Below are 14,834 nucleotides of genomic sequence, written 5' to 3'. Positions count from 1 at the left end.
ACTCACCGGCTGGAATCGTAGTTACATGGACACCTCTCCTTGGATCTTCTCCTCCTTCTCTCGATTCTCCTGTGCTCCTCACGGACTGCATCTGGATCAACCTGTGAAGCATACGTTAACCACTTTAAGGGAAGTGACTGTTACTCTTGCTGGCGATTGCCTATGAACTTGTGTTTACCTTATTGGACTGTGTTTGATGACTCGGATACCGAAGTCTATACTCACCTGTTTGAAGTGTGCACGTCTGTTAATAAATACCTTGAAATATACTTACCCTCTCCTTGTGTGTGTGGACGTGACAGGGTGCTCAATATGCAATCAAGACTTTCTGACATTGTAAATAAAAAGGGCATACAAATAGGAAAATGCATCACAGCACAGGGTGCCGAACATTTACCATTTATGGAATTAATGGTTTATCGTTTAAAAAAGTGACTGCAGAAATGGCTGTAAAATGAAGGTAAAATATTATAGTTTACAAACTTTTAAAAATGTAATAAAAAAAACACTGTTACTTTATTGAGATGTCCTGGATTGTTATTGTAAAACATTCTCTGTAAAATGTAAATTTTTTGCAGTTGGACACTAAGCTAATTAGCTAATTAGCTAATTACCATAACATCAGTGTTTCTTGGTATTCTCCTTGACTACAACACAGATTCTATTCTTCAGCACAACGGTAATTCAGAAAACTCAGACAAACAGAAACCCTTAAATCCCAACAGAACATTAAACACTAACAGATCTCTGTAGATCTCAGCATCGTATTACAAACCAGTCTCACTTTATTTCTTTCATACAAAATGGTTTAGATGAGGTTTAGATGTTGATCTTTTATTGAAAATAATAAAGTCACCATTAAGCGAGTGCAGCAGTTCAGATCTTGATCCTTGACTTTTCTCTGTCTGCTGTAAATGCTTTCTAAAGCTCTGATCAGATGAAGTTTGGTACTTGTTGGTAATTCTGTTGATTGGTGTTAACCTTGTGTTTGGACTGTTGTCCTATGTGGACTTTTGGTTTGTGGATTTTAAAGACTACTGCCTTTATTCATCTTCATGCATAACTCATTATTCACAACAGGTTGCGACAATGTGATCAATGACATTCTGTTTCCCCCCTTCAAACACAATGTTTCTGTGTTTTGAGAAAACACAGATCTCTCCTCTAACGACTCTGGCCCGTTCCTTACCTTCTCCAGTATCGGTCATGTGACCTCAGTTTCAGAAGAATCACTGTTGTGAACAGAGTTGAGTTTCCCCGGGAACAGTCCAGTTTGAACAAAGAGAACTCTGTCAAGCACTTCAAGATTGAGATCAATTACAGAGAGCACAGGTACACCAGCATTTCAGCTCAAGTTGTCGGGCCTAATAATTGAGCTATTCATTAGGAAAATGCACATATGAGGTGAAAACCAAAAAAAGATTTATTGTCTTCAGCCTTAATATTATATTATCTATATTAAGTACAATTGTTTTGACACTGCACGTGCACACTAAACACAATTAAGCATCTTTTTTTTTAATAAGTGCAGTGTGAAATTTCATGAAAACGAATAATTTCTTGACTTGTGATAAATATTTAATATCAGTATAAAGCTTAATCACGTTAGACGCCGAACTAATTTAACACCATTGAAAATGAGACTATGAGGGATAAACAATGTGCAAAATGGTATGCAATGCTTAATGATCAAAGACCACGTAATTTTCATCTCTCACAACTTTCAAAACTGTTTTATGGACTTTTTGTCCACTAAAAGTTAAACAACAATATAATCCATTAAATACACTGTAGTCCAGTCATTCTGACATTTTTTTATCCTAGTGCTTTGATAGTGTTTTAATAATTTTTAATTTATAACATTGTAATATAACTGATGCTCTTATTTTCCCATAATGGCATATTAAATGAATGGCCATGTTTACAGGCAAGTTATTATTATGGTAATATTATTATGGTAATCCTTTATTCTACAAAAAAGGTGTCCAGTTGTTGAAATATCCCTTTAAATGCATATTATAAGAAGTGCACATTGTTTTCCTGATTTTCTGTTGGATTTTCTCTCATGGAAATCCTTTTCACTTTCAACATTCATTTGTTGAATTACACTAGTTTTATTCAAAGCATTCATTCTATGCACAGCACAATAGTGATGGGTCGTTCTTGAACGATTCGTTCATTTTGAACGGATCTTTAATGTGACTCGGGAAGAGCGAGTCGTCTCGGGGAGTGATTCGTTCAGTCGCGCATGCGCATTTGCGCAACTATGAACGAACGACTCAAACCCGAAGACTCGAGAAATTAACTAATCAATTCTGTTTCCGGCTCAGGCAGCATAGGTTAAGCGTATGGGGCGGTTGTGGCTAGAAGGGATACGTCTACGACCGGAAACTAACAATGAAATTAATTTTTCTACCTATTAGATTTTTTTTAACGTCTACACCTACCCCAACCCTAAACTTAGCCCTTACTATAATAAAAAAACAGTATTATTGTTGTACAGTGTGATAAAAATAACGTTAGATTGATGTGCGCATGCCCAGTAGCGAATCATGTATCCCTTCTAGTCTTTACCGTATGGGGCTGTCACGTGATGAACGAACGACTCAAACCCAATGACTCGAGAGATGAACTAATCAATTCTGTTTCCGGCTCAGGCAGCATAGGTAAAGCGTACGGGGCTGTCACGTGATGAACGAACGACTCAAACCTGTACAGATAGAGGTGAGGGAGCTAATCATAGACTGAAGACCCTGGTAAACAATGAATTAACCTTTTCTTTTTTTAATAGTATTATAGTTTTGTCTTGTTTGTAGTGTAATCAACGTTTGTACAAGCAGTACATGTGTTATGGAAGTAACACGTAGCTTTTTAATTATATTTTGGTAAAATGAATGAAATGAACGAAATGACTCGAAAAAAGATTCGTTCATTTTGCTGAACGAGACTCAAAGATCCGAGTCGGTAAAATGATCCGAACTTCCCATCACTACAGCACAATTGGCATGTTGATTTGCAAAATGTTGACCGTTCACAGTGCTTTATGTAATATTGAATAACATATTAAAGCTAGTGTGCTTTCAGGCCAATATATATATATGTTACCCTGGAGCACAAAAGGGTCTTTTTTTTTTTTTTTTTTTTTTTTCAAAAATGAGATTTATACATAATCTGAACGCTGGATAAATACGCTTCCCATTGATGTATATTTATTATGGTAGGACAATATTTGGCCGAGATACAACTATTTGAAAATGTGGACTCTGGGGTGCAAAAAATTACAAATACTGAGAAAATTGCCTTTAAAGTTGTCCAAATTAAGTTCTTAGCAATACATATTACTAGTCAGAAATTAAGTTTTAATATATTTATGGTAGGAAGTTCACAAAATATTTTAATGGAACATGATCTTTACTTAATATCTTAATCTTTGCATTAATGAAAAACCAATATGTTTGACCCATACCATGTATTTTTGGCTATTGCTATAAATTTATCCATGCTATTTAAGACTTGTTACTTTTTATTCTGGGTTACATATATTGTATTGTATTGTATGCCTTTGTGTATGCTAGAAACCATTTTTTATAGATCATACAGTAATAAATAGATTAAATAGACAATCACTAATATGATTATTATTTTGATATAAGACCAAACTAATTATTAATGGTGTTAATATTATCAAAGAAGGTAATTTAGCCTTCATACTGTCCTTAATTGAGCTGACACTGATCCTGTGGTTATAGAAACAGGTGACATACCCTGGTAAAGTGATATGCTGATGTATGTGTCACCCATATGAGGCCCTCTTCAATATTTCACGCTGACGCTGTTAGAAGCTGCCAAAATTGGTTTTCCATCATGTAATTTAGTTACAACACATTTCACAACAGAATTACGAAAATAGGTTTCTGACTAAGTATTTTCCTTTTTATTCTTCCGTTTATTTTTTGCTATAATGAAGCTAATGCTTCAGCTGAATAATTAACCTCTGACAAGTGCATTTGTGTAACTCTGCTGTTTCTCTGTTGTTCTGTCCCTTCGTGCCACCATTTGCCACCTGCACTTGTTAGGTGATCTGCTCATGATTACTGGTGTGTATGTGGCTTTGTTGCTAACTGCAGGTAACATGGCCCCATGGCTTGAGTTTCAGGTTTTCTCCAGTCATCATTACGTCCTTTTAAAGAAAGAGGTACAGAGATGATTGAAGCATCAATACTATATATAAAATTCATCATAGGTTGATGTACTCATTTATTATTGTACTCAAACACAAAGATACAACATCTTTATGCTCAGCACTACCTACACAGACTACAATATGGACACTGTAGGACAAAATTGCCTTACAGAAACCTGTAGTTCTCAGCTGTTCTTTCTGCGTCAGTGCTCGCAAAGAAAGCACTCAAACTCTCACCATTCTAACCCTCCTCCCACAATTCTGGGCCACACTTAAACAATCCTAGGGCCAGCTTTTAGTTCAGTTTATTACATTTTAGCTGGAAATGTTTATGAACCAATAAAAAAATGTTTGTGGTTTTCAAATTCCATTTGTACTAGATAAGAACAATCATATAAATATTAAAATGCAAATGTCTAGTTGAAGGTTTAAGAAAAAGGATAATGAGATTTTAAAATCTTCAACATGTAGTGATCACACAGTCAAAAATAAATCTAAATCAGATAGAAAATCTTAGTGCAACTAGTTCAAAATAAAAACAACAAACTAAAAGAAATAACCAACAAATGCAAAGTCAACTCTATACACCTCAGTTGACTGAAAATGATGCTTCGCTCAGACTTCAGTTGAGCATAACAATCCTAGTTTGCATTTTCATAGCAATTACAAAAGGTCATTTCTCACTGTCAGTGTCCTTATATTCTTAACAGCCAACGTTGCACTTACATGGAGACCAAAAACATCAAACAACTTTATCAGACATGTTTCTCCCATGATGTAGAATGCGTGGCATATTTTCACTTCTTTTCCAGAAATTGCTGCTCATGTACTGAGCACTGCAACGCTGAATCCAGAGTTGTCCTTTCTTTGTTTCACACATAGTCTCTTCGGTCATACCCTCCCCCAGCTGTCGAGCGAGACGCAGGATACGGCATCCGAGACGGGTTATATTTTTTCTCCTGTGGAGGGCAGGAGCAACAAAGCAATGAGCCCCCCAAAATCAGGAGCACAGCTGCTGCCCAGCCGATGTAGAGCGCCGCTCCCAGCTCGCGTCTCCGGGCGTCAGGCAGCAAAGGGTTGTAAAAGTCCCTAATGATGCTGTTGGCAGACCAGGATATGGGAATTAGCTGCATAAGCCCAGCTACAATGAACAGTACGCCTCCTAGGATCATGACTTTAGCTTTGGACGACTCTTCCTCGATGCAGTTAGTGCACTTCGCTCCTCCGATGGACACCAGTACAGCCAGGACGGTCAGAAGGATGGATATGACAGTCAGGGCTCGAGCTGCCTGGAGGTCCTGAGAGAGAGCCAGCATGGAGTCATAGACTTTACACTGCATCTGTCCGGTGCTCTGAACCACGCAGGACATCCACAGGCCATCCCAGATAATCTGAGCCGTCACGATGTTGGAGCCGATGAAGGCTGTGACCCTCCACATGGGGAGAGTACAAGCCACGATGGCCAAAAGCCAGCCCAGCACACATGACACAATACCTATGAGCTCCAGGCCTAAAGACATGTCTTCTTTAAGGATCTGTGCCAGAAATGCAATGCCAGAGATGCTGGTAAAATACCTGGACAGCAGTTTGGGAACCTGCAGTTTGTCTAATTTGAGCCAATGCCTCAGAACAAACAGAGCGCATCTGTGACAAAACAAGTGTCCTTTATACCCCAGATCAGGTAGAGAGGAGGAGTCTGTTAGGATGGAGACATTACACAGAGGAAGGCTTAGTCACACCAGAACAAAAACTGCCCTCCATTACTGGACAGCATTGGGAATTAATAACAAAAGGTCATGTGCTTGTGCATCAACTCTGTGCACATTCCACAATGACTTTTATTTTGACTTTTATACTTTGATTTTTATAAAGGTAGAGACAAAATAAACATTTTTAAAATATTTCTCTGAATGGACGAGTAATTTTACTGTATTGCCAACAAAGACCTCTTCATTGATTAAGTCATTAAATTATTTAAATTAATATAATCTGTGAAAACCCAGTGTTTATAAGGAGCTATGTTAATACAGAAATCTCTAACTGCTCACAATTATTGCCACATTTATTTATTTGTTTGTTTGTTTGTTGATGTAAATTACAGGTACAGTGGGGAAAATAATTATTTAATCCCCTGCTGATATTGTATGTCTGCCCACTGACAAAGAAATTATCTGTCTATAATTTGAATGGTAGGTTTATTTAAACAGTGAGAGAATAACAACATTAAAATTCAGAAAAACGCATTTCAAAAAAGTTATAAATTGATTTGCATTTTAATGAGTGAAATAGGTATTTGATCTTTCAATCAGCAAGATTTCTGGCTCCCAGCTGTCTTTTTATACAGGTAGCAAACTAAGATTAGGAGTACTCTTTTGAAGGGATTGCTCGTAATCTCAGTTTGTTAATCTCAGCTGCCACAGAAGCAATTTGGCCAAAAGCAAGCAAACCAAGGCCAAGACTAATGAGCTGTCCAAGGATGTCAGGGACAAAATTGTAGACCTACACAAGGCTGGAATGGGCTACAAGACCAATCGCCAAGCTTGTTCAGAAGGTGACAACAGTTGGTGCGATCATTCACAAATGGAAGAAACAAAATAACTGTATATAAATCTCCCTCGGTATGGGGCTCCATGCAAGATCTCATCTCGTGGAGTTTCAATGATCATGAGAACGGTGAAAAATCAGCCCAGAACTACACGGGAGGATCTTGTCAATGATCTCAAGGCAGCTGGGACCATAGCCACCAAGAAAACAATTGGTAACACACTACGCCATGAAGAACTGAAATTCTGCAGCACCCCAAATGTCCCCCTGCTCAAGAAAGTACATGTACAGGCCTAAAGTTTGCCAATGAACATCTGAATGATTCAGAGAAGAACTGGGTGAAAGTGTTGTGGTCAGATGAGACCAAAATCGACCTCTCTGGCATCAACTCAACTCGCCGTGTTTGGAGGAGGAGGAATGCTGCCTATGACCCCAAGAACACCATCCCCACCGTCAAACATGGAGCTGGAAACATTATGCTTTGGGGGTGTTTTTTTGCTAAGGGGACAGGACAACTGCACCGCATCAAAGGGACGATGGATGGGAACATGTACCATCAAATCTTGGGTGAGAACCTCCTTCCCTCATTGAAAATGGGTCGTGGATGACAATGAACCAAAACACACAGCTAAGGCAACAAAGAAGTGGCTCAAGAAGAAGCACATTAAGGTCCTGAAGTGGCCTAGCCAGTCTCCGGACTTTAAACCCATAGAAAATCTGTGGAGGAAGCTGAAGGTTTGAGTTGCCAAACGTCAGCCTCAAAACCTTTGGAGAGGATCTGCAAAGAGGAGTGAGACAAAATCCATCCTGAGATGTGTGCAAACCTGATAGCCAACTACAAGAAATGTCTGACCTCTGTGATTGCCAAAAAGGGTTTTGCCACCACGTACTAAGTCATGTTTTGCGAAGGGGTCAAATACTTATTTCACTGCAAATCAATTTATAACTTTTTTGAAATATGTTTTTCTGGATTTGTTTGTTTGTTTGTTTTTATGTTGTTGCTGTTGTTATTGCTGACAGTTGCTGTCCCTCACTGTCAAAATAAAAATACCATTGAAATTATAGACTGATGATTTTTTTTGTCAGTGGACAAATGCACAAAATCAGCAGGGGATCAAATAATTATTTTCCCCACTGTATAGGTTGCTGTTGTTTTGTATGGGTCGCTGGCAACTTCTATTAAATTAAGCAACTGTTTCAGCAACTGTTTTTTCCTCATGTTTGTTCCAAATTGTTTAAATTAATACCTTGTGTTGGAAGGGTGGTTGGAAGGGTAACTGCAAAATAATAATAATAATAATAATAATAAATAATAATATAAATAAATAAATAAAGTATCACAAGTATTAATGATTAATGATTACTTTTGCATTACTTCAAGGTCAAATGAAATAAAGGGAAAAAACAATATTAATATTAATATTGATACAAATAATTATATACCCAAGGCATACTCGACACACGTGACACATATTCATATTGTGGTACTATATTGTAATTTTGAGTCTCCAGCGAGGTTCATTTCCATTCTCTTGCGATTTTTGTTATCTCAACATTTAGTAGCTGATGCAATGAGAAAAAACCTTTCCAAAAAAATACTGAATAATGCCAGCGTAATACACTGGCTATTGGTGTCTGAGCAGCTATGTCTTCACATATATAAAGCAGCACCAAACGGTCTCAACAAGGCTAGCACACTCACTACTTGGCTTATGGCCACATCTCACATCCCTGGATGGCACTGACCACTGGAGATATGAGAAACTTCTACGTGGAGAAAGTTGTGATAACCATTAGTGGCTTTCAATGGGAAGTCCATGCAGCACATCCAACAAAACCATTCCATGTCACTGCCACCTTGACAGGCAAGACATATACCTCATCTGGTTAAACTGGTTCAGCTCTGAACACAATAGCCATGTTGCAGAATCATCAAACCAAGCTCTTTAAGGCCATAGATGAGAATGACCTAAATCCTAAGCTATTCAGAGAGTTTTGCAATGCCACAGACTTGACTCTTAATATGATAAGTTATTTTAGTCTTATCAAGCACTGTATTGCAAAGTTATGTGGTTTTGTAATGTGGTCATCTGATTTAATAAACAACATACCATTTATTATTCTGATGTAAAACACTAAGAATGTCTCATTTTCCTTTTTCATGTTTCCTTTTGATGGCTGAGGTGTGAGAATATTGTCTCAGAATATTGAAAACACGATTTATTGCATGCTTTCAGCAAGCATTTTAGCAAATCACTGACTCTTCAAAAACAGAGGTTCATAGATGAGTTAAAAATCATGGATACTAATGGATTTAAAACGTACATATTGATTTTTGTCTAATCCTTGTTTCCAGAGTGTTTACTTTGGATTGAATATGTAGAACATCAGGTTTGCTTTTAGAAATTTAGATTAAAAATTGTTGATGTCACATGTGAACTGTTTTGTAGGTGAATTTTTATATACTAGAAAGTGGGCCAATTTAGTCCCAAGGAGTATTGAAATACTACTAGTACACTGATATTTTATACTTACTACATAAAGTATACCTAAAGAATACTTGAACTTGGATTCAACAAGGGACTGGAGAAATTCCTTGAATTCAGGTCTATGCTGCATGACAACATCACACAACTATTGCAGTTTTTTTTTTTTTTTTTTTTTTTTGACTGTGCATGCATACTATTGTATTGAGAATGTGGAGGTCATTGGTGTAACTGAACCCATTGTCAGGTTCACGGAAATAGCTTGTAATCATGTGTGCCATTAGAAAAAAACGAGTGAACTGTGGCAAGAAAATGATGCACATGGTCAGCAAAAATCCCTCTGAACTGTTGATTGTTTTACCTGCTTATGCCTTGTGATGAAATCATTTAAATTGCAAACTTTTGAAAATGAGTTTCAAAGCAGACATTTTTGAAAACATTACTATTATCACTCATGTGGGTGTCTGAAAACAATGATGTCATGTGCATGCATGAGTGTAGTGTTACTTTACAAGTGATGTCACCAACTACTTGCTTGCCATCAATAATTCAGCATTTTTAGTCAATTTTACATATCCGTGTGAACAGGGATTTTTACAGCACTGTCATCTGTACACAACTCTTTTTAATACATCATTGTCATATAAATTCAACCACAGACTGCTCAGGTCAGTATTTTCTGAGACACTCAAGCCATCTTGTCTGCCACCTCCAGTTATTGAAGTTCAAGTCATTAGGGTAATATTTCTTTCTAAATGTGGTGTTTGGTAAGTTCCAATTTGTCTACAATAGGATTTTTTAAAAATTATATCATTGTTATTATTATTATTATTTAATTTTTTTTATTACTATTTTTTTTTTATAATTTTTAAAAGTTAAATTAAAAACAACAATAGATATGAAATACGAATAGATCATTTTAGCATTTTTTTTATTATAATAAAATTTTATTTTCCAACATTTGTGTAACATTTCTGTGGTCAAATAACATATCTTATCTGACCATAAAGCACAAATAAAATTGTCAATAACATTATTGATTAGACAAATCTACAACTTAATAAACACTATATTGCAAAAGTATATACAAAAGTATTGGGATACCCCCTTCTAATGAACAGGTTTGACCAATTTAGTAATTTACATGAGTACAAATCTTAATGTTTTAGCATATAATGATATTCTAGGGGAATGTGTACTTCTAATTTGATAGCAACAGTTTTGACAGGACCCTCTTCAATTCTAACATGACAATGCCTTTGTGTTTAAGGCAAGGTTAAAAAAAAAAAAAGATTGATTCAGTCAGTGTGGAAGAACTTGACTGGTCTCCAGAAAGCCAAGTCCTAATCCCAGCTGAACACCTCTGGTGTGATTTTAAATGCAGACCTTAAGCCAAAAACTCATCACCAAACACCAATGACTTGTACACACACTATATGGACACAATTATTGGGACACCCCTACCTTAGAACCCCTCCTTGCTTTCTGCAGACCAGTCATGTTCTTCCACACTAACTGAATTAATCATTTATTTTTTAACCTTGCATTATATAGAAGCATTGTCATGTTAGAATAGAAAAGGGTCCTGTCAAAGCTGTTGCTATCAAATTAGAAAAACACAATCCCTTAGAATATCATTATATGCTTAAACATTAAGATTTGTACTCATGGAAATTAATAAATTAGTCAAACCTGTTCATTAGAATGGGGTGTCCCAATACTTTTGGCAATATTGTGTATATGCCACATAAACGATGGGGGAGGATGCTGTGCTGAAGATAAATTTACTTTTAAATGTTTTAATTAAAAAAGCTCTTTTAAATGTGTAAAAAAAAAGTTCAAAAGCCAATGTGTTATTAATGTGTTTTAAAGTTGTGTCTTATTGACTGCAAGATACTCAACTGTAGATTATCAAAGTTAGAATCCTTGAACTTTGTATGACTTCAAGCTCTTAGAGATTCTTCTGTGTCTTTGTTACATTCCATGACCCAGTGCCTCATCTTCATCCCTGAAATAGGCCCATTGTCTGGGAAAGCCTTGAATGGTTAGATTAGGGCCCTGACAAAGACAAGATTCTTGTGCAGAGAGCGAGTAGACCTTGAAAAGGTGAATAACTAGGCCTAGTGACAGCAGATTCAACTCACCACCTCGTTTTTGAAGATATGAAAGCTTCCTAAACTGGCTGTTCTCCATAGTGTGCCATAGACAGCTCAACAAAGATGGCACAGTAAGTTCACTCAGTGCATTTTCAAAGACATTTTTGAAGCAAATCAGTGTTATGTTAACTCTTTCCCCACCACTGACAGACTTTTACAACAATCCATGTTTTGACTGTTATACAGTAGGGGGCTATCATCTTCTGAAATAGTTCAGAAACTCTGGATCCACAAACAGGTAAAGAAGCAGAAACAATTGATAGAAGCACATATAAGCTATAAAAGCATTATTTTAACAGTATATACATCAAAACTTCCAACAAAATTGTCTAACGTTACCAAAGGAAATGTTGAGCCATGAAGGTGTCAGAGGTGTTGATGGAAATGATCTACTTAATATAAATTTTGATCTTTCATCAGAATCCAAGCCGGATGTAAAAGCGATTTTCTCAGCTTTTTGTTGAAAATGTTGCCTTTTTTAACTGCAGGGGCTTTATGAGTTTAGTAAAAAGCTAATAATTAAAATCATACAAATACAGTATGAAATCATTTAAATGTTAAATTATAATTATATTATAATAGTAAATAATTAATTTTAAGGCGAGACACTGCAGGTGAATAGGGTAAAAAAAAAATTGGGTAAAAATTAACTATGAGTTATCACCTTACTCAACTGATTGATTACATTGTTAATTGCAAACATTTTTTGTATTACAAGTTTTCTAAAATGTTAGGTTTTAATATGCGAATGAGTCATTGTTTAATGAAATATGTGCTAATTTGCATACATTTCTAGTACAAAAATCTAAACACTGGATGAAATCAGTGTCAAAATTTTTGTTTAATTTTTAGAGTCAAATGTTTTTACAGAGGGGATTTTGTCACTTCATAATTCAGAAAATACTTAGAAATGTTGTATCAAATCAAGCAAATTGTATATAAAAAAATCCTTCTGTAAAAACCTTCAGGATATAGTCAGGAATAAAAATGTCAAGTTTTGGTGTGTGTAAGTTCTACTGAAGTGGAGATTTATGGCTCAGTGTAGGAGAAAAAACTAATTTTGGCCTTTAAAAATATGTATTGTAATTTAAATCTGTTGACACAAATAGATAAAGTGCTATAAAGAAACACTTAAAGGTGTCTTTTGGATGTTTATTTTCTACTAGTCTAAAAAAAAACCTTTATGAAACACCAAAAAGCCCAAAATCTCAAACTTGCAGGTGCATGAAAAAAACAGTGTTTTGCCTGCAGTGTCTCCACTTAAAATCAATCAAAATAAAACACTTACTAAAAATTATATGTTTTATTTGTTTACCTGCATGTCATGTGACCATAACCAATGTCAGAGAAACATGAACATGCAAATATCATACATTTATACAAATATTAATTTTAAAATCTTAAGAGGTACATCAAGGAAATATATTAGGTGAAAGAAGGTCAGATGACAAAAAAGTTTGTGAATTTGTGCATTTTAATGTGTTTGAAAGACAAAAGTCTTTCAAAGACAGAAATATGTTGTTAAATAATCTACAGAGTGATAATAATAAAAAACAACAACAACAACAAAATCAGTAGTTAATGCAATGTTTAAACACTTCCTAAACAATAGTCATCCCCTTCATAATTAAGTTTTAATAAAATTTTTAAACTTTTTTAGAATTTAAACTTTTAAAAAATGCCGACAATAGCTTGCCAAAAAAAAAAAAAAAAAACTGGTGAGGAAAGTGTTAATAAATGAAATTAATTGGGACCAGAAAAAAAAAATCATGGAGCTTAGACCATTTTTATACATGTGTCTTTTTATATTTACCCTGCAACAGACAGAGAATGGCACACAATAGAACATGAACTTATATAACATATAGATGCATATAATGAAAGTTTTACAAACAAATATTGAAACACTGAAGACATTTTAAATATTAGCAATAACACAATACTAAAAATGACAACATCGTTATCAATATACACTATACATACAACTAATGCATGTGCTTATTATTAGTAGTGATATAATACTTGCAATTCTTCAAAACTGGTTACATAAAGTGGGTAACAAAAAAAAAAGCACAGCAAATTAGAAAATACATTTGAATGGCAAAACAGCAGAACTCACAATACAAAAAAGTTGCAATACAAAAGGATATGTTTGTTTACACATAGTCTCGTTTGTCAAAGCCAGCGGGTGGTACGGACCGTGCAACGGAGTAAACCATCCTGCTGGGTGGACCGTACCTATTTTCTTCCTGCGGGGGGCAGCTGCAGCAGAGAATCCCCTCTCCAATGAGTATAAGTGCGCTAGATGCCCATCCCAGGTAAAGAGACGCACCGATCTCCCTCTTTTGTGCCTCAATGATTACGGGGTTGTAGAAGGATACGATGATACTGTGAGCAGACCAGCACACAGGGATCAAGTGCATGACCGCAGCGCAGATGAAGGTGACTCCAGCGGCGATCATAACTCTGGCTTTGGCCCGCTCCTCCCCTAGGCAATTGGTACACTTGGCCCCCACAATGGAGAGCAGGAGTCCCAGTACTCCCATCATGATAGCGATCACACACAAAGCCCGGGCCGCCTGCAAGTCTGAGCTGAGAGCCAGCATGGAGTCGTAGACTTTGCACTGCATCTGTCCAGTGCTTTGCACCACACAGTTCATCCAGATTCCCTCCCATATGGTCTGCGCCGTCACGATGTTCACCCCGATGAAAGCCGTGACCTTCCACATGGGCAAAGCGCAAGACACGATGCCGACAAGCCAACCGAACACAGCCAGGGTGACCCCTAATATCTCCAACCCTAGAGCTGCCATTCTGTTTTATACGGGAATGTGCTATGAAATCAATTCCATTCGCAGAGGAAAGGCTCTCAGCACAATGGTTCATGCTTTATAATGCAACGATGAGGAAGGTGGAGTTATGTTGGAAAAAGTCTCGGGGGATTGGCTAAACTTTGAGTGAGCTTAACCTTGGCATGGAAACGAGTTTGTTTAATGATTTAGCTCTCTTCATCTGGTATTTCCCACTCTGAGACCAAATGGTGGATAGATAACAAAAGCCCAGGGGGAACTGGTTAAAGAATAACTGACATGACCACCGCAAGTCTAGACTTTTAAGGAAAACTTTTAGGCCATGTCCACACTAATACGTTTTTGTTTGAAAAGCATCCTTTTCTCTCCGTTTTGGCACTGAGACTGCGTTTTTGTCAAGGAAAATGAAGCCTTTTGAAAACGCTCTCAAATGTGAATAAAACGCTGTTTTCGCGTTGTAGTGTGGACTGTGAAAATGGAGGCTTTTGAAAACGATGACGCATACTTAGTCGTGTGATGCTTAATGTACAAATAGATATCTTTGTTTATACCAGTAATTGTGCCTGTTATGTGCTATTCACTGTCACACTGCTACTATAGAGATTTACCTTGAACACTCTTTATATTACAGTCCTAAAATTATGACAGAAAATGT

At 36.5% G+C, this 14,834-nt stretch overlaps 1 protein-coding gene across 1 annotated transcript; it reads right to left on the bottom strand.

Annotated features, from left to right (window-relative positions):
- Positions 1–5,055: 5,055 nt before the first annotated feature.
- LOC141284718 (claudin-3) lies at positions 5,056–14,230 on the bottom strand. The gene is made up of 2 exons (XM_073817730.1): positions 13,702–14,230; positions 5,056–5,708 (listed from the first exon to the last, which is right to left on the bottom strand). The coding sequence occupies exons 1-2, from the start codon at positions 14,180–14,182 to the stop codon at positions 5,056–5,058; spliced, it is 1,134 nt and encodes a 377-aa protein (XP_073673831.1). The 5' UTR covers positions 14,183–14,230.
- Positions 14,231–14,834: the final 604 nt, after the last annotated feature.

Source organism: Garra rufa, chromosome 14 (assembly GCF_049309525.1).
Source record: "Garra rufa chromosome 14, GarRuf1.0, whole genome shotgun sequence".
NCBI classification, from domain to species: domain Eukaryota; kingdom Metazoa; phylum Chordata; class Actinopteri; order Cypriniformes; family Cyprinidae; genus Garra; species Garra rufa.
The sequence above is the reverse complement of the archived record's forward strand: the minus strand, read 5'-3'. Positions and strand labels throughout refer to the sequence as shown.